Below are 19,862 nucleotides of genomic sequence, written 5' to 3'. Positions count from 1 at the left end.
GCTAAAGTGACCCAGTTTGTGTTATCCCTAGACACATTCTGTAACCCAGTTGTTTTATGAGGCAAGCACTAGGGTAGCAGATACTGTATGCATTTCTAGGGAATGGGGGCATATTCTAATATATCCTGTTTTTGTTTGTTTTAGCTAATACCCAACTAGTGGAGCTGCTGGTATGTGTGGGTGGAGGGGAATCCAGCTACAGAAGATTTGCTGCTCGCTGTGACATTTTACAAATAAATCTCTTTCATTGAAAGTGAGTGGCAAGAAATATATTTCTGCTGGCACGCAGGGATCAAAATAAGACGAGTGTTCATCTCCATTTAAATTTCTTTGTATGTGTCTGACTATTTTTTTCAAGCTCGTGAGCTACAGAGTTTGGCTACATTAGCCAAATTGTTTGTTTAAATGTGTTATTGCTGTCACTGTTCTACTGATTATTGCTTACACTCCTCCTTGAAGCCATTAGTAAACTTGAATCAACCCTGACAGTTGATCTTATAGTAATCTGAGCACCGCATTTTAAAAAAGTCCTCTCTGGGGTAAAGGCAGATAGAAAGGTGTCCCTCTATCCCAGTCTCTTAGCCAGCTTTGTATGTTCACTGTCTACATTTTTTGCTTTGTATGTGTGGTTTCCATTCCAACGTGGGGTAGTGTTTGACAGCTGAGTGGTTTCCTTCGGGCTCCAGAAGTAAGTGCATCTGGTGGAACATGTAGCATCGCTTGTTGAATCCTTTACAGCAACTTTTCACAAAAGAAAGTTGTTTTGGTTGTCAGTTCTTCGAGTCATGAGGCAAGTACACTTCTTTGGCACAGATCCTGTCTCTTCGAACGGTTCTGATATGCTGGGAGTCACTTTGAACCAAAGCTAGGCTTATATACAAAGTAAGCACTCTGCGCTTTCGAGGGCCCAGTAATTTAATGCCCGTCTGTCAACTTGCAGGCTAGCTTCTGATTTAGAATGAAAACAGAGGTAGAATAATCAGTGCCAAGCCTCCATGACAGGCAGCAGATCTACAGTGTGGGGCAACTCATATCCATCTCCCCATAATTCATAAGGGTGGCCTTACTTTGAAGTTTGTGTACAGTATTTCACTGAGCAGCAGACTGAGACCAGCACAGTAGCAGCATTAACATCAGTACTCATTGTGACAACATGCCTTATCTAATTAGGAAAACCCTCACTTTTTCCTGCTTACAGCAGCCTTCCTCTTTTATTTTAGTATGCGGTAGAATCATCTTGTAGTGAAGTCAGTTTTTAATAGAACAACTTCCCTTTAAGCAAACATTCTGTGTACTGTAATTGAGATTGCAGGGGCTGATTCATCCTTGTACGGTTTTGCATGAGGAATAGAATTCAGGGTTTTATTGTATGTGGTCCACATGTGTAACCAGACTCTGGAATAAAAATATCAGATCTTTCAGTGTTTTGTAAGAGTAACTGAGAAACCTGAGCGCTAGTAACTGCAGGGCGGCCCCTGTCTATAGTGCAGTAGAGGTAAAATGTAATTGTGATTTGGCACCTTTTAATAGGGTGACCAGGTGTCCTGATTTTGTAGGGACAGTCCCGATTTTTGGGTCTTCTTCTTATATAGGCTCCTATTACCCCCCTCCCCATCCCTATTTTTCACATTTGCTGTCTGGTCACCCTACCTTTTAAAAACCCACTTTGCACTCATGGCTGCGACTCCTGAATCAGGAGCTGGCATCCAGCTGAGTTTCTCATTCTTGAATGGATGACTGGAATACATGTTTGATTCTATGATTCCTCTTTGCGTGGAATCATGTGATGTTGTCCCTCTGATGTCATGATCCCTCCAATGCAATTACCAATCAGAGTATAGCTTCTCAGACCGAGGAGACAGTTCAACAGCCCTTACACTCAAAAGTCCCATCTCTGGATTTCTGTAGAAATCAGAATGTAAGCTTTCTGGTGCAGGGAGTATGTCTTAATTTTATAGTTATAAAATGACATGTACACTTACAGTGTGCAAAAGGAACAGGAGTACTTGTGGGGCTGCCCACGAAAGCTCATGCTCAAATAAATTCGTTAGTCTCTAAGGTGCCACAAGTCCTCCTGTTCTTTTTGCGGATACAGACTAACACGGCTGCTACTCTGAAACTTATAGTGTGGCATTTTGTACATAATAATTGGGCAAGCTTTCTTTGCGTGCTGAAAGAGATTCAGCAATAAAAAAAGGAGGTGCATAGATGTGGTGTGTTTATCTGCATAAACACATGCTGATAACACACTGGCACAGAAGACAGTCCTGAGTGCTAAGCTTCCCGGCTTTTTACCTGTAACCAGAAAGTCCTACTAAACAGGAAATTGTCAAATCAATTCAGAAAAACTGCCATCTACTGGCCAAGCTAGAGATGTACTTGCTCAGGCATTAGGTCTTCTCCTTTGTCATATATATATGTACAGTTTTACCAAGCATAACTCAATAATAATAGCTTGTAATTCCATAGAGCCTATCACCACTTTAGTCAGAAATAGAGCTGATCAAAAATTTTCAGATGGAATGTTGTTCTGTTGGCAACTGCCATTTCCCCTCATTCAAAACTTTGCAAGGAATGTCAATTTTGACAATTTCATTTTGGGGCAAAAAAAATTGAAACAAAGTATTTTGATAATGATGAAACTTTTTTTTTACATTTTTGGAATATAACATCCCTGTGCCCTTTTACTCCTATTTCACCCCCAACCCCAATTCTTACCCCTTTCTTCTCCCCTACTGCTATCCCCCCTTGCTCTTGCTAGTGACCCCACCCAACTCCTGCCCCTGTCTTCCCACTCTGCTTCTATTTTCCCCTGCCCGAATCCTGTCCCTGTTCTCTTTCCTCTGCTCCTGGCCCATCCTCATTCTCTGCCTATATTCCCCCACTCCTGTTCTGATCCCCCTCAGCTCCTACAGCCCTTCTTCTCCAGGCTCCGATTCTCTTTCCTCCCACCAAGCTCCTGCATCTCTCCCCGCACCCTGTATCTCTTCCACACACATCCCATCCCCCTGCACTCCAGTCAGGGTGCTTCCTCCTGGTCCTCTTCCTTGCTGCTTGGGGGTCAGTTGCAGGAAAATTGTGAACACAGGAGAGACATTCTCCCTGATAGCAGTTCTGGTGCTAGTTCCACAGTGGCCCTGGCAGCCAGGAGGCACAACTGTAGGGAAAGTCCATCTCAACTCATGAAAACCTGGGCTGGAGCATGAATAGTCCAGATGGAATCTTCAGAGAATTTCATTGCCAAATGCTAACAAACCTCTTCCGAGTATGTGCCATTTGCGATTTTTCAGAGGCTTATAACTTGGCCAAATTTGGTTGGATTTTCATGGGCATGGCAAAAGACACATTTTTGACACCAGCGTGACCCGTCCCCCCCAATCCCTGTCAATTTTTAAGTCTTTGTTCCAAAGCACTAAGGTTCTAGAGCTTTCCAGCAAAACGGTTGTAATAGGTTGTTTTTTTTTAAAACATGGGCAAAACAATGTATTTTTCCCTAACCTCGTTCTCCAAAATGGCTGAACCATTTTAGCTGAAACTTTCAAAATAAATAAAATAAAAAAAATAGCTTTTGACAGACACCCAGCATGGAAAATATCAGCCTGAACAATTTACATTTGGAAGAGTTATAAGCAACAGAAAACAGTATTTTATAGTGGAAAGTGTCAGACAGCCTTAATTATAGACTTGTCGCCTCTAATTAGGGCCCTACCAAATTAACAGTCCATTTTGGTCAATTTCACGGTGATAGGATTTTAAAAATCATAAATTTCATGATTTCAGATATTTAAAAATGAATTTTCACAGTATTGTAATTGTAGGGGTCCTGACCCGAGAAGTTGTTGTTGGGGTGGGAGGTCACAAGATTATTGTGGCGGGGGGAGGGGGGCGGGGGGGTTGCAGTACTGCTCCACTTACTTCTGCGCTGCTGGTGGGGGTGGGGGTGCCTTCAGAGCTGGGCAGCTGGAGAGCAGCAGCTGCTGGCTGGGAGCCCAGCTCTGAAGGCACGGCCATTGCCAGCGGCAGCGCAGACGTAAAGATGGCATGGTATGGTACTGCCACCTCTACTTCTCTGCTGCAACCTTCAGAGCTGGACTCTTAGTCTGCAGCCACCGCTCTCCGGCCGCCCAGCTCTGAAGGCAGTGCAGAAGTAAGGGTGGCAATACTGTGACCCCCCTAAAATAACTGTGCCACTTCCCTGCAACTCCCTTTTGGGTCAGGACCCCCAATTTGAGAAATGCTAGTCTCCCCAGAGAAATCTGTACAATATAGGCTAAAAGCATATAAAAGATCAGATTTCATAGAGGGAGATCAGATTTCACAGTCCGTGATGTGTTTTTCATGGATGTGAATTTGGTAGGGCCCTACCTATATTACTGTTACCAGACCTAAAGTGTCTGAGCACCTTTGCCACATGAAAGTCTCTCAGTTGCAGTGGCAGTTCCATATAGAATAGTTAATATTTTCTATACCGAAAATAGTTATGTAGCTTTGAAAATTTATTCTAGTAGGAACCTGCACCAGTGAGAACTGGATTCTCTGAGCTGCCCTCTACCATCTCTTCCAAGAAGAGAACCTGCTAAGTGAAGTACTGGCAGAAATGTTAATTGGAGTAAAGAAATTAACAAGTCATACATTTTCCTTTTATTTTGTTATTTTGTATTCTCCAAAAATGTGTCAGTCCTGCAGAGATGAAAAATATGGTTTTAAACCTCTAAGGAAGGGATTCTCACCCTGTTTCATACTGTGCCTTCTTTTCAAGCTTCATTTGACAGGGTTTCCTCAGATGACTCCCAGAATTTTTTGAACCGGTTCCCACGACGTTTCAAACATGGTGTGATGGAATCTGTGCAGTGGTACCTAGTGTGTTTCTGACATCTGAGGTGAGGATGATGAGTTGCAAGTAACTGAATAAATCTACTTCAGCAGGAAACTAGAGAAAAGTGGCCTGACTTTCCTCTCACTTACACTTTTTCTATGCCAGTATAACTCATTGATTTCAATGGAGTTACTCCTGATCTACACCTTTGTAAGGGGAGAGTCAGGCACAGAGAATTGGCTCATGCTCTCAATTCCTCCAGAAAACTGCTGGTGGCCCTCTTAAGTATCATAGCTAACAAGATGAGAACCACTGCTCTACAATTTTACACGTTTCTAAAGAAAATAATTTTTATGATTTTCTGTTTGTTGCCTAAAAAAATGGACCATAAACTGTCTGAATTACAGTAGAGAATCCATGAGGTTAAAATCATCCAAGTCCTGGGGGGGTAGTGTGTATTTTTCTGTCTGTGGGTTCGTGTCTTCAGATAGATGAGGTAAAAGATCCTCATTTGTCAGTACTTTAGGTTTGTTAGTAGTAGTTGAGAGGTCTGTGATTGGTTTCCATGGCTTTCCAGGACACTTTGGGACAGATGGTTCTGGGAGATCTGGCAACCCACCAAATAAAGGAATATCAGGAATAATTCCAGGGCTGTCTGGTTCTGCAGGGAGATCAGGGATCTCAGTAAAACCATCTGTTAGAGTACTAGGCAGCACATCTAGCTCTACCAGATCAGGCTTATGAGATTGTATTTCAGCTACTACAGCTATCAGCGTTTCCTTTTGGTTAGTGACCTTGTCATGGGATTCTTCAGAAGACTCTTCTGTTGAATGTTTACATTTGTCCTTTATCTTCTTTTGCTTATCCTTATGTTTTCCGTGCCCATGTCCATGTCTATCCTCATGTTCTGATCCACACCCAATATCATGTCTGCACCTGTGTTCATGTTCTGGTCCATGTTCAATATCATGTCTGTGCCCATGTTCATCCTCATGTCCACGTCTATGATCATGTTCTGGTCCATGCCCAATATCATGTCTGTGCCCCTGTTTATGTGCTGGTTCATGCCTAATATCTTTTCCTGGCCCTTTGCCAGGGCCTTGTCCTTCTCTAGGTCCCTTTTCATTTTTAATTTGGGGTGTGTATTGAATAGTTTTAGCTTCCACAGCTAGAGATCGGAAAGGAGTAAAGCCTGGAGGCCTTCTCATCAGTAGATTCTAAAAAGGAACAGGAGATATTAGACGAATATATTGCAATAATATTATTATCTACACATAGTACACCATTTGGAACAATTCTGCTTGTGGTTGCAATGTAAGAGGTAGACATCTCTTGCCAAATTTTTTTTAAAATAGTGCTTAAAAAGAAGGTGGTGGGGGAGGGGGGTACTTTGTTGACTGCCTGCCTTAGTTTCAAATATTTGAGAACTAGCAAATTGCAGATGATGTGTAAATGTGAGTCAATAAACAAAAATATGTTGTTAACAGATCTTGTGAACTAAGCTAGATAGTCATGTGTATTTATAAGGGTGATAATAACAACACTTCATAGTGTTTTAGAAATTCTAGCTAAATAAAACACTTCACCCATCACTGAAATCCAGCCACCTTTAGGATGGAATAGTACAGCATTCAACCATTGTTCAGGGAAGTTTATGGTGAAGCCAGTATAATATGATCTGCAGTGTAGACCTAGCTGGAGAGGACCTCTGCAGTCAATACAGAACAAATACGATGACCCAAATTCCAGAAGTTTATTTTTATATCCTTTCTCTGAGACCACCATGCTCTGACACAGATACAGGGCTGGATAATGGTTGGATGGGGAGGAGGAGGAGGATCTGATGGAAATGTCTCCTGAAAACCAAATCTACAAATCCAGGCCCATCCTGCCAGGCAAAAGGGGATCTGGACTGATACCTGCTGCCCTACTAATGTGCAAAGATCAGCAGATATTGTGGAGATTTGTTTATGTCCCCAAAATGGTAATTCCTCCCTCCCCCCGCCCCCAGTTTGCAAACACAATCAACACTACAAAAAGAAGGATTCTGGGTGGACTCCTCCTGAAGGTCGAAACAACAGACTGGACTTCCACATAGAATGCTTCCGCCGACATGCACGGGCTGAAATTGTGGAAAAGCAGCATCACTTGCCCCATAACCTCAGCCGTGCAGAACACAATGCCATCCACAGCCTCAGAAACAACTCTGACATCATAATCAAAAAGGCACCACTGACTTCCTGAGGAAACTACAATCCATCAGTGATCTTCCTGAAAACACCATCCTGGCCACTATGGATGTAGAAGCCCTCTACACCAACACTCCACAAAAAGATGGACTACAAGCCGTCAGGAACAGTATCCCCGATAATGTCACGGCTAACCTGGTGGCTGAACTTTGTGACTTTGTCCTCACCCATAACTATTTCACATTTCGGGACAATGTATACCTTCAAACCAACGGCACTGCTATGGGTACCCGCACGGCCCCACAGTATGCCAACATTTTTATGGCTGACTTAGAACAATGCTTCCTCAGCTCTCGTCCCCTAATGCCCATACTCTACTTGCGCTATATTGATGACATCTTCATCATCTGGACCCATGGAAAAGAAGCCCTTGAGGAATTCCACCATGATTTCAACAATTTCCGTCCCACCATCAACCTCAGCCTGGACCAGTCCACACAAGAGATCCACTTCCTGGACACTACGGTGCTAATAAGCGATGGTCACATAAACACCACCCTATACCGGAAACCTACTGACCGCTATTCCTACCTACGTGCCTCCAGCTTTCACCCAGATCACACCACACAATCCATTGTCTACAACCAAGCTCTACAATACAACCGCATTTGCTCCAACCCCTCAGACAGAGACAAACACCTACAAGATCTCTATCAAGCATTCTTACAACTACAATACCCACCTGCTGAAGTGAAGAAACAGATTGACAGACCCAGAAGGGTATCCAGAAGTCAGAAGTCCAGGACAGGCCCAACAAAGAAAATAACAGAACACCATTAGCCATCACCTTCAGCCCCCAACTAAAACGTCTCCAACGCATCATCAAGGATCTACAACCTATCCTGAAGGATGACCCATCACTCTCTCAGATCTTGGGAGACAGGCCAGTCCTTGCTTACAGACAGCCCCCCCAACCTGAAGCAAATACTCACCAGCAACCACATACCACACAACAGAACCACTCACCCAGAAACCTATCCTTGCAACAAAGCCTGTTGCCAACTGTGTCCACATATCTATTCAAGGGACACCATCGTATGGCTTAATCACATCAGCCACACTATCAGAGGCTCGTTCACCTGCACATCTACCAATGTGATATATGCCATCATGTGCCAGCAATGCCCGTCTGCCATGTACATTGGTCAAACTGGACAGTCTCTACGTAAAAGAATAAATGGACACAAATCAGATGTCAAGAATTATAACATTCATAAACCAGTCGGAGAACACTTCAGTCTCTCTGGTCACGCGATTACAGACCTAAAAGTCGCAATATTACAACAAAAAGACTTCAAAAACAGACTCCAATGAGAGACTGCTGAATTGGAATTAATTTGCAAACTGGATACAATTAACTTAGGCTTGAATAGATTGGGAGTGGATGGGTCATTACACAAAGTAAAACTATTTCCCCATGTTTCTTCTGCGCCCCCCCCCCCATTCCTCAGATGTTCTTGTCAACTGTTGGAAATGGCCCACCTTGACTATCACTACAAATGGTTTTCTCCCCCTTCCCCCCCGCTCTCCTGCTGGTAGTAGCTCATCTTAAGTGATCACTCTCCTTACAGTGTGTATAGTAACACCCATTGTTTCATGTTCTCTGTGTCTATAAATCTCCCCACTGTATTTTCCACTGAATCCATCCGATGAAGTGAGCTGTAGCTCATGAAAGCTTATGCTCAAATAAATTTGTTAGTCTCTAAGGTACCGCAAGTACTCCTTTTCTTTTTACAATCAACATAGACATCTATGGGGATTGATGGTGCTCAGCATCTCACAGAATTGAGCATGACAGATCCTGCAAAGAACCAATCATCAGGCAGGCAGAATAGTCTCTATACTCATGGTAATGTTGCTCTCTTATTCTGCACCTTCTGCAGTTTAGTGTATGTCTAAACTGCATCTGGAAGTGAGCTCCCCAATCCAGGACCACAGGCTCATGTTAGGACTCCTGCTACTGCGTTGAAAATAATATCTGTGTAGACAGTGCTTTGAAATTGTGACTTGGGCTGCGAGGCTTGCTTCTAGATGCAATGTAAATGTATCCTTACTTAGCCCAGCATCTCATCTCAAGCATTGCATTAGCTCAGCCTAGGTCACTGAGGTCAGAGGGCGAGAGGAATGGTTACATTACTAAGATGATTAAAAGTGACCATTTCCCTTTCTTTAAAAATACAAGATATGAGCTAATCTGAGGATAAAAATATGAGCTAATCTGAGAACTGGATGTTCTGGGAGACAGATAAAGGGATATAAATATTTCCCCACTACAAATTTTGCGTCTAGCGTTGTAAGTAATCTGAAATGAAATAATATATTTATTGAGAATTCGTACCTCCTCTTCGGTGCAGCTAACCTTGGGGTGTATTGTCTTTGTCCAGGGTATCACATAAACTTGTGCTGTGCATAGCAAAGGTTTCTGTCACCAAATAAACAAACAAATAAATAAAGCCAACATGGGCTCTTAAAACAAGAGTATGTCACAAACAGGAGAACAGACTGATGTATGAATAAGGCTATACAATTTTAGTGACCCTTTTAAAAACCTTATTATATTTGGAGCTTTATGTGAATATCTGTGGAATCCATCTGTCTTATCTGTTCAACTCATAACGCTAATTCTCAGCACTTTCATCTCCAAAGTACTTTACAAGCATTAGCTAGGTAATCCTCATAGCACCCGTACGGGTAGGTAAATGTTGATGTCATTATAGCTATTTAAGATGGGGAAATTGAGGTGCGGAGAGGTTAAAGTCAAACATTTCAAAAGTGGCCATTGTTACTGGGTGCCTCGGTGGAACTGACTTTACTGCCCCTTGCTGTAGTATTTTTCAACCCTCAGAAATGAGCTCTTCCAGGTGGCGTGGGGAAGGGGGGAGAGAGAGAGAGAGAGTGTGTGTGTGTGTGTGAGAGAGAGATCCACCCACCATCACTCTGCTACAAACAGTCTCATCAGCACCATCCTCCTGACCAGGCCCTCTTCCCCAACCTTAGGAGTGCTCTCTCCAGCAGCACTAACCCATTGTTCGACCCCAACTGGGGTCCTACCTTCCTTTGCCCCAAGTGTGCCAGCCCCTAGTCATAGGAGCACTCCACTCCAGCAACATCAGCCTGCCCACACCCCGGTAGTACCCTCCCCCACCTTTCTTTTTTGACTCCATAACCCATAAAATGGTCAAATTATCCAATTAGCTTTGCATTAAGCAGACAGATTGTGCAGTTGGAGTGACTCCACCAAAGCAACTCTTTCTGCTGTCTTTGGCAGTATCTTGGGTCACACACAGAGCTCATGATAAAGGTAAAGATAATGCTAGGAGAGAAAACTCCCTCAGTTTATTGAGGAATGATTAGCATTTATTGATCTGGCTGTCTAGTGGTAGCAAAGGCCAACTGAGGGTGTCTAATAAAACCACCAAATCTGGGTTGCTGGTTTGGTGGGGGTTATTTTTGTTTTTGTGGGGGGTTTTTTACAGCATGATCATCTCTGGTGCAATTCAATTGGGTTAATTTGGAGCCATCCCTCTGACTTGATGGTCTGCAGCATCCCAATCACTTACGCTGTCTATTGTAGTCACACAATCTTCATTTAGCTTCTTGACATCTGTCTTTGAGCAGTTTGTCTTCCTAATTTTAAATGTTATATTATAATTTTTTCCAGCAACCACCTGAAAAATCAGTAAGAAGATTTTCCTCATTAAATGTGTTTTTATTACAAGAGGTTCACAGAAAAGGCAGTGCTCTAAAAACTTAACACCACTTGTAGGGAGCCAAATATAAGGGAAGGGAAGTTGGGTGAGTTAAAATGAAGAGTCTGCTAAATATAACCTCAGTGAAAACCAAACTATTTGCCAAACACATTAAAGAGCTAAACTGTAAGGGTTCATTAATGTGCCTGGGACAATTGATTTGTTGTTATTATGTAGTATTTTTTACCACACCCAAAAGGGTGGCAGGAACCTCACAGTAGAAACAACAGATATGGGGTGAAGTTCTGGCTCCACTAAAGTCAGTGGGAGTTTGTAATTGATTTCAATGGGGCCAAGATTTCACCCACGTTTCCTTCCCTGAAACTATTTATATACTGATTTCACTCATGATATAACACGGGGGTTTCTAGACAATAGGGACAGATCAATAAGATAACGTGGATTGCTCTGCAAGGCTAGTGCATGCCATGGTGAGCTACAAGTGATATTATTTAACAAATCTGTTAGCTGGCTAATTTCTTGTTGGTTTCACAGAAGAAGTGGGCTGCGGGGCTGAGCCAGTGCCCATTGTGGTAACTGACTTTCCATTAAGAAAAGGAGGACTTGTGGCACCTTAGAGACTAACCAATTTATTTGAGCATGAGCTTTCGTGAGCTACAGCTCACTTCATCAGATGTTTACCGTGGAAACTGCAGCAGACTTTATATACACACAGAAATCATGAAACAATACCTCCTCCCACCCCACTGTCCTGCTGGTAATAGCTTATCTAAAGTGATCAACAGGTGGGCCATTTCCAGCACAAATCCAGGTTTTCTCACCCTCCACCCCCCCCACACAAATTCACTCTCCTGCTGGTGCTAGCCCATCCAAAGTGACAACTCTTTACATAATCAAGTCGGGCTATTTCCTGCATAGATCAAGGTTTTCTCACATCCCCCCCACCCCCATACACACACAAACTCACTCTCCTGCTGGTAATAGCTCATCTAAACTGACCATTCTCCAGGTTTAAATCCAAGTTAAACCAGAACATCCCCCCCCCCAGATGTTCTGGTTTAACTTGGATTTAAACCTGGAGAATGGTCAGTTTAGATGAGCTATTACCAGCAGGAGAGTGAGTTTGTGTGTGTATGGGGGTGGGGGGGATGTGAGAAAACCTTGATCTATGCAGGAAATAGCCCGACTTGATTATGTAAAGAGTTGTCACTTTGGATGGGCTAGCACCAGCAGGAGAGTGAATTTGTGTGGGGGGGGTGGAGGGTGAGAAAACCTGGATTTGTGCTGGAAATGGCCCACCTGTTGATCACTTTAGATAAGCTATTACCAGCAGGACAGTGGGGTGGGAGGAGGTATTGTTTCATGATTTCTGTGTGTATATAAAGTCTGCTGCAGTTTCCACGGTAAACATCTGATGAAGTGAGCTGTAGCTCACGAAAGCTCATGCTCAAATAAATTGGTTAGTCTCTAAGGTGCCACAAGTCCTCCTTTTCTTTTTGCGAATACAGACTAACACGGCTGTTCCTCTGAAACCTGACTTTCCATTGACTTCAGTGAGTGCTGGAACAGATCCATAAGGAAGCATGTCAGTGAGGAGAGAGTGGATAGAGGCCTTTCAGACCAGCTGAGGAAGGGTGAACCGTGTGTCTGGGGCAACGTGGAGGAGGCACACAGACTTGTGAGGGAGAGCCAAACAATCAGGGCATTGAGGCTGATATTTGTGGTGAAGTGGAGAAAATGAGGATTGTTTTGTTTTAATCATATACCATGTGTAAACTAGGGCTGTCAAGTGATTAAAAAAATTAATTGTGATTAATTGCACAATTAATTGTGCTGTTAATAATAGAATACCACTGATATAAATATTTTTGGATGTTTTCTACATTTTCAAATATATTGATTTCAATTACAACACAGAATACAAAGTGTACAGTGCTCACTTTATATTTATTTTTATTACAAATATTTGAACTGCAAAAAACAAAAGAAATAGTATTTTTCAATTCACCTAATACAAGTACTGAAGTGCAATCTCTTTATTGTGAAAGTTGAACTTACTGATGTAGAGTTATGTGCAAAAAAACCCCTGCATTCAAAAATAAAACAATGTAAAACTTTAGAGCAGGGGTGGGCAAACTACGGCCCCTGGGCCACATCTGGCCTGCCAGCCGATTTAATCAGGCCCTCGAGCTTCGCCTGGGGAGTGAGGTCTGGGGCTTGCCGCGCTCCAGCCAGGGAGCAGGGTTGCTCCGTGTGACGTGCCGCGGATCTGCGTGGCTCCCAGAAGCAGCGGCATGTCCCGCATCCAGCTCTTATGCGTAGAGGTAGCCAGAGGGCTCTGCACGCTGTCCCCACCCCAAGCGCCGTCCCTGCAGCTCCCATTGGCTGGGAACTGTGGCCAGTGGGAGCTGTAGGAGTGGCGTCTGCAGACGGGGCAGCACTGCAGAGCCGCCTTGCCGCAGCTCCATGTAGGAGCCAGATGGGAGACATGCTGCTGCTTCCAGGAGCTGCTTGAGGTAAGTGCCATCTGGAGTCTGCACTCCTGCGCCCCAACCCTCTGCCCCAGCGCTGATCCTGCTCCCACCCTCGGAACCACTCAGTCCCAGCACGGAGCACCCTCCTACACCCCAAACCCCTCATCGCCAGCTCCACCCAAGAGCCTGCACCCCCACCCGGAGCCTTCACCCCCCTCCGTGCCCCAATCTCCTGCCCCAGCCCAGAGCCTCCTCCCACATTCCAAACTCCTTGGTCCCAGCCTGGAGCACCTTCCTACATCCCAAACCTCTCATTCCCAGCCCCACCCGAGAGCCTGCACCTCCAGCTGGAGCCCTCATTCCCCTCCCCCCTGCACCGCACCCCAGCCCGGAGCCCCCTCCTGCACCCTGAACTCCTCATTTCTGGCCCCACCCCAGAGCCTTCATCCCCAGCCAGAGCCCTCAGCCCCTCCCGCACCCAACCCCAATTTTGTGAGCATTTATGGCCCACCATACAATTTGCATACCCAGATGTGGCCCTTGGGCCAAAAAGTTTGCCTACCCCTGGTTTAGAGCCTACAAGTCCACGCAGTCCTACTTCAGCCAGTTGCTCAAACAACAAGTTTGTTTACATTTGCAGGAGATAATGCTGCCCGCTTTTTGTTTACATCATCTGAAAGTGAGAACAGGTGTTCACATGGCACTGTTGTAGCCAACGTAGCAAGATATTTACGTGCCAGATGCGTTAAAGATTCATGTGTCCCTTCATGCTTCAACGCAATCCCGAGACATACGCGTCCATACTGATGACAGGCTCCGCTCAAAAACCATCTAAAGTAGAGCAGACTGATGCATGTTCATTTTCATCATCTGAGTCAGATGCCACCAGCAGAAGGTTGATTTTCTTTTTTGGTGGTTCGGGTTCTGTAGTTTCCACATCTGAGCGTTGCTCTTTTAAGACGTCTGAAAGCTCCACACCTCATTCCGCTCAGATTTTGGACGACACTTCAGATTCTTAAACCTTGGGTCGAGTGCTGTAGCTATTTTTAGAAAGCTCACACTGGTACCTTTTTTGCATTTTGTCAAATCTGCAGTGAAAGTGTTCTTAAAACGAACACATGTGCTAGGTCATCATCCGAGACTGCTATAAGATGAAATATGTGGCAGAATGCGGGTAAAACAGAACAGGAGACATACAATTCTCCCACAAGGAGTTCAGTCACAAATTGAATTAACACATTATTTTTTAACAAGTGTCATCAGCATGGACGCATGTCCTCTGGAATGGTGGCTGAAGCATGAAGAGGTATACGAATGTTTAGCGCATCTGGCACACAAATACCTTGCAACGCCGGCTACAAAAGTGCCATGCGAACGCCTGTTCTCACTTTCAGGTGACATTGTAAATAAGAAGCAGGCAGCATTATCTCCCGTAAATGTAAACAAACTTGTTTGTCTTAGCAATTGGCTGAACAAGAAGTAGAACTGAGTGGACTTGTAGGCTCTAACGTTTTACGTTGTTTTGTTTTTGAGTGCAGTTATGTAACAAAAAAACCCCACATTAGTAAGTTAAACTTTCATGATAAAGAGATTGCACTACAGTACTTGTGTGAAGGGAATTGAAAAACACTATTTCTTTTGTTTATCATTTTTACAGGACAAATATTTGTAATAAAAATAATATAAAGTGAGCACTGTACACTTTGTATTCTGTGTTGTAATAGAAATCAATATAGAAAAACATCCAAAACATTTAATACATTTCAGTTGGTATTCTATTGTTTAACAGTGCGATTAATTGCAATTTTTTAATCATGATTAATTTTTTTGAGTTAATTGCATAAGTTAACTGCGATTAATCAACAGCCCTAGTTCCTGCAGCTCCTGTTGGCCGGGAATGGCAAACCTCAGCCACTGGGAGCTGCGGGCGGCCCTGCCTGCGGACGGTCAATGTAAACACTGTCTTGTGGCCCCCCAGCAGATTACCCTGATGGGACGTGTGCGGCCCATGGGCTGCAGGTTGCCCACCACTGCTCTGGAGCATTACTGGGAATGTAAGTTAACAGATTCCCAAGGAAAACAGTGAAGGCTCCATTGCTTGGGATTTTAAAAACTACTGTAGGATAGACAACAGAGAATATATGGTATAGAATGATAGCCTGGAGGATGGACTGGATGATCTTACTCATAGGTCTTTTCTATTTCTGATGTCGTATGAAATGATGCCAAAAAGTTTGGTAAAGAAGAGGGGTGTAACCAGGGGTGAAAGTAAATTAAAGGACTTACCGGTACGCCGGAGTCCTGAGCAGGGGGCATGGCTTAAACCATAGGCATGGCCTCAACCGGAAGAGGCAGGGCCTTAAATCCCCAGGCCCTTTAAATCTAGCTGTGGTAGTGGTGGCTGGGAGCTCCGGGCCCTTTAAATCACCCCCAAGCTGCCAGCTGCAGAGGCAGCTGGGAACCCCGGGGCTCAGGGATGATTTAAAGGGCCCAGGGCTCCAGCTGCCACTACTGCAGCAGAGCCCCGGGCCCTTTAAATCACTGAGAACCCCTGGGGGCTCCCAGCTGCTACCACTACCTGGGGCTCTGGCAGAGCTTTAAAGGGCCTGGGGTTCCACTGTGGTAGTGACTGCTGGAGTCCCGAGCCCTTTAAATCCCCACGTGAGCCCTGCTGCCTGAGCCCTGGGGTAGCAGCAGCTGGGCTCCGTTGGGAATTTAAAGGGCTCCGGGGCTCCAGCCGTCGCTACCCCAGGGCTTGGGCAGCAGGGCTCAGGCGGGGATTTAAAGGGCTCGGGGCTCCAGCAGCCACTACCGCCCCGGCCCTTTAAATCCCTGCCTGAGCCCCACTGCCACTACCCCAGGGCTTTAAATTGCCATCTGGGAAAGCCGGTCCCGGTACGGCAAACCGGCTCTTGCCGGTACGCTGTACCGGGGCGTACCGGCTTACTTTCACCTCTGGGTGTAACAAACATCAGATTCCTTAATCGGAACCCAGCCCTATTGTTTTGGGTCCAGGTCAGACAAAAAAAAATATGTTGAAGGATTTTTGGGCGGGGGTGGGGGGGGGTTCCTTTTGGATGCATCCTAAGATGGCTGAAATTTGCAAGAACGGGCATTCAGATACCCTGGTGACCCAAGTGGTATAAACACTTGAGCAGATAGACCAGCTCCCAAGATTTCAAACCCAAATTCAAACCTTAACCCTGATTCAGCCTTGACCCCCGTCATCACCATATCCTTGGCCCATCTCTACGAAATATGGAGAGGTGGTTTTAAATAAAACTGAACATGAAAAGGAAAGAAGAATCCCAACCTGCACTGTGGCATATAATATTACTTCAGCTTTATAATAGAAGTCATCATTGCTCTCTGCATTATACTTCTCCAGGGTAGCCCTCAGTGGTTCCTCCAATTCTGTACTGTTAGTTGGGATGGGCCTTGGACAGCCAGCACAAATGGAAATGTGAGGAGATACAGTTTCCGCAACTGAAAGAAACATCAGGTTTCAGGTAAATCTAAGGAACAAAAGATTCAGTGTGCATTGGGCTAGGGCGAACCATTGAGGGAGAAATTTATCTCTGCCAGGCATGGCTGTGTTTGAGTCTGTTAGGGTGGGACCTAAAATATTTTGGGGCTTGATTTGGTAGATGTTTGTGTTGTCAATCAATTATGTGTTCTGGAGAAAGCAGAATTTAGGCGCCAAGGGTCAGACAGTGCATTTGATCGTTACACTGCTCCTCATGGAAATGAGAGTACAAATTGAGGGTGGCAAGTTTCTGTTAGACGAGAAAGATCTCCACTTGTGTGATGGGCTGGACTAGAGGAAACAGGAGGGTCCTTTCATCCCTGAAATCTATGAGTGCACACTGTGCAGTGAGTGATTGTATTTTGAAGAATTACATAATCATTCCTTGAAGCAAAACAAGTCTATGAATGTGTGGGGAAGTAGCACACGCTACATGTAGTGACCCTGAACCCGCAGATCTAAAAATCTTGGAATGGTAACAATCTATGTCCTAATAGAAGACTGGAAAGAAATGATAATAAACCAAATGGTCTGGTCGGAGGTATGGTGCTGGGTAATAATTAATCAGGTGTAGGTGGGATAATTTACTCCTGGAAAAAAAACTAATTTTCCAAGTTACCAAATTTAAGAATTGAACGAAGGACAGTGGTGTAACATGAAATAAAAAAGACAACACTAGATGAATTCTTGAGTCTAGTTGACAGGCTCTGAGAGCACCAGCCAACGTGGCTATGGCTCTTTGATTTAAGGAGGTGATGTACATACAGAATCAAGTTGTGAATGTGCAGTAATAATTTGTGCATGTTAAAGGGGTTGTTCCTCTATGCCTCCCTCCCCCCCCCATATATCTGTATCTTTGTGAAAATTCTTTAAATCAGTGGTTCTCAACCTTTCCAGACTACTGTACCCCTTGCAGGAGTCTGATTTGTCTTGCGTAGCCCAGTTTCACCTCACTTAAAAACAACTTGCTTACAAAATTGGATATAAAAATACAAGTGTCGCAGTACACAGTTACTGAAAAATTGCTTACTTTCTCATGTTTGCCATATAATTATAAAACAAATCGATTGGAGTATAAATATTGTACTTACATTTCAGTGTATAGTCTATAGAGCAGTATAAACCAGTCATTGTTTGTATGAAATTTTAGTTTGTACTGACTTCAATAGTGCTTTTTATGTAGCTTATTGTAAAACTAGGCAAATATCTAGATCAGTGGTTTTCAACCGGGGTACGGGGCCCCTGGGGGGGGGGGGGCTGCGAGCAGGTTTCAGGGGGTCCACCAAGCAGGGCCAGAGTTAGACTCGCTGGGTCCCAGGGCAGAAAGCCAAAGCCCCATCCCATGGGGCTGAAGCCCGGGGCCCTGAGCCCCGCCACACAGGGCTGAAGCTGAAGCCTGAGCAATGTAGCTTTGTGGGGGCCCCTGTGGCATGGGGCCCCAGGCAGTTGCCCTGCTTGATATCCCTTGACGCCAGCCCTGGCTTTTATATGCAGAAAACCAGTTGTCGTGGCACAGGTGGGCCGTGGAGTTTTTATAGCCTGTTTGGGGGGGCCTCAGCAAGAAAAAGTTTGAGAGCCCCTGATCTAGATGAGATGATGGACTCACTAGAAGACCTCTGGGTACTCCCAGGGTACGTGTACCCCTGGTTGAGAACCACTGCTTTAAATGATGGCCATCTCTGCAGCTCAACTTCTATTTGGAGGGGTAGATCAGAGCTCCTGGGAAAATACAGTTCTTCTGGAAACACAATAGATGAAACTGCTTGCAGAAGATACTATGTGATATTGACTTCTCTTTAAAGGATATCTCCTGATGGTGGTGGTGGAGAAGGAGGGAAGAAATAGGGGTGTGTGTTTTACCTGGAAATAAAGTTTAGAGGGATAAGTATACCCTCTGAGCTGCCTTGCTGATCTTCATGGTGGGTTTAACCTTGAGCTTAACCCTGCTGATCCCCATTCGGGGTCAGCAGCCCGCTTCACATGTCATAGACGAATGGCAGCATAAAGATCAGAGAAGAGAACTTTCCCCTGCATTTTAAATACTTGTAGGAAATGAGAAAATTATCTGTTAATATTCCATTGTGGGGGGGAAAGGCCTTATTGTTTTGCTGTGCCAGCAGAATACGTTTTCCCCTCCCATGATTTTTTTTCGTCCCTTGGCATTTTTATTGTTCATCAATTTTAAAACCATTAACATTTTTGAATTGACAGATGGTTGTCACATACCTGGAAACTTGCATTTCTGTGCAACATCCACAATTGTGTTAGTAAGATCCACATAGGCCTTGGCTTCACAGCGACCTACATGCTGGGTTGGGGGGAGAAAAAAAAGCTCTTTCTTTCCTCTTAGAAATACTTAACAAGGACATTTGTAAATGTCCTGATACCCTCCTTCACAGCAAACAATGCTGGGTCATGCAGAGAGAGATGAGAGGCCTACTTGTGTTGGCTTGTATACTGATTGGTCTCCATTGTCTCCATTGAATTTTCTCCTCATCTACGCAGGACCCAGCCATTCAGAAGTACGGGTGTGAGTAACAACTACTGGAAATGTGCTGAAGGGTCTTGCTTATCCTGCTAATACCTACCAATGGGCAGCTATGGTGTGAATGAGATCAAAATCAGGTTCAGTGATTTCTGATCAGGAGAAAAGATGACCTTGGGAAATCCTCCTGAGAAAATGGGAAGAGCCCTTTATAGATAGATATTGAAAAAAGATTAATGGGACCAGTTTTGACTTGGCCCTGCAAGGTACTGAACAACTAACTCCCTTTGACTTCATTGGGAGGTTAGAATGCTTAGTACCTACAGAATCATACCCTTGGGGTATGTCTACACTGCAGTGTGAGCCCAGGGTTCGAGCTCAAGCCTTACCCCCTTCTGTCTGCACACAAACCGTACCAACCCAGGGCTCAGACTCAGGACCCTCCAGGCGTGGAAGGTCTGAGCCTGAGTCAAGCCAGGACCCAGGATTCAAGATACCAAGACCTGGTAACTTATGGCACAGCGTAGCTGGAGTATGTGTATTTATTTATCATATCCTTAGAAGTTTTCCCATATAGACTGTGGCGCAGATAACAGTAATTT

The 19,862-nt window shown here is 44.5% G+C and overlaps 2 protein-coding genes across 2 annotated transcripts in view; one reads left to right on the top strand and one right to left on the bottom strand.

Moving 5' to 3' along the window:
• Positions 1 to 19,862, top strand: part of LOC144930874 (uncharacterized) — a 126,304-nt gene that overhangs the window by 17,180 nt on the left and 89,262 nt on the right. The window lies entirely within an intron of this gene.
• The window catches only part of KNG1 (kininogen 1), a 29,985-nt gene continuing 14,764 nt past the window's right edge, over positions 4,642 to 19,862 (bottom strand). Inside the window, exons 7-11 of the mRNA XM_078854309.1 lie at positions 19,002 to 19,083; positions 16,563 to 16,735; positions 10,626 to 10,733; positions 9,404 to 9,487; positions 4,642 to 6,033 (exon numbers count right to left, since the gene is read on the bottom strand). Of these exons, the coding sequence (XP_078710435.1) occupies positions 5,218 to 6,033; positions 9,404 to 9,487; positions 10,626 to 10,733; positions 16,563 to 16,735; positions 19,002 to 19,083 (1,263 nt within the window). The 3' untranslated portion in view covers positions 4,642 to 5,217. The remainder of the gene's footprint in view (positions 6,034 to 9,403; positions 9,488 to 10,625; positions 10,734 to 16,562; positions 16,736 to 19,001; positions 19,084 to 19,862) is intronic.

The sequence above is a fragment of the Lepidochelys kempii genome, chromosome 9 (genome assembly GCF_965140285.1).
Source record: "Lepidochelys kempii isolate rLepKem1 chromosome 9, rLepKem1.hap1, whole genome shotgun sequence".
NCBI classification, from domain to species: domain Eukaryota; kingdom Metazoa; phylum Chordata; order Testudines; family Cheloniidae; genus Lepidochelys; species Lepidochelys kempii.
The sequence above is the reverse complement of the archived record's forward strand: the minus strand, read 5'-3'. Positions and strand labels throughout refer to the sequence as shown.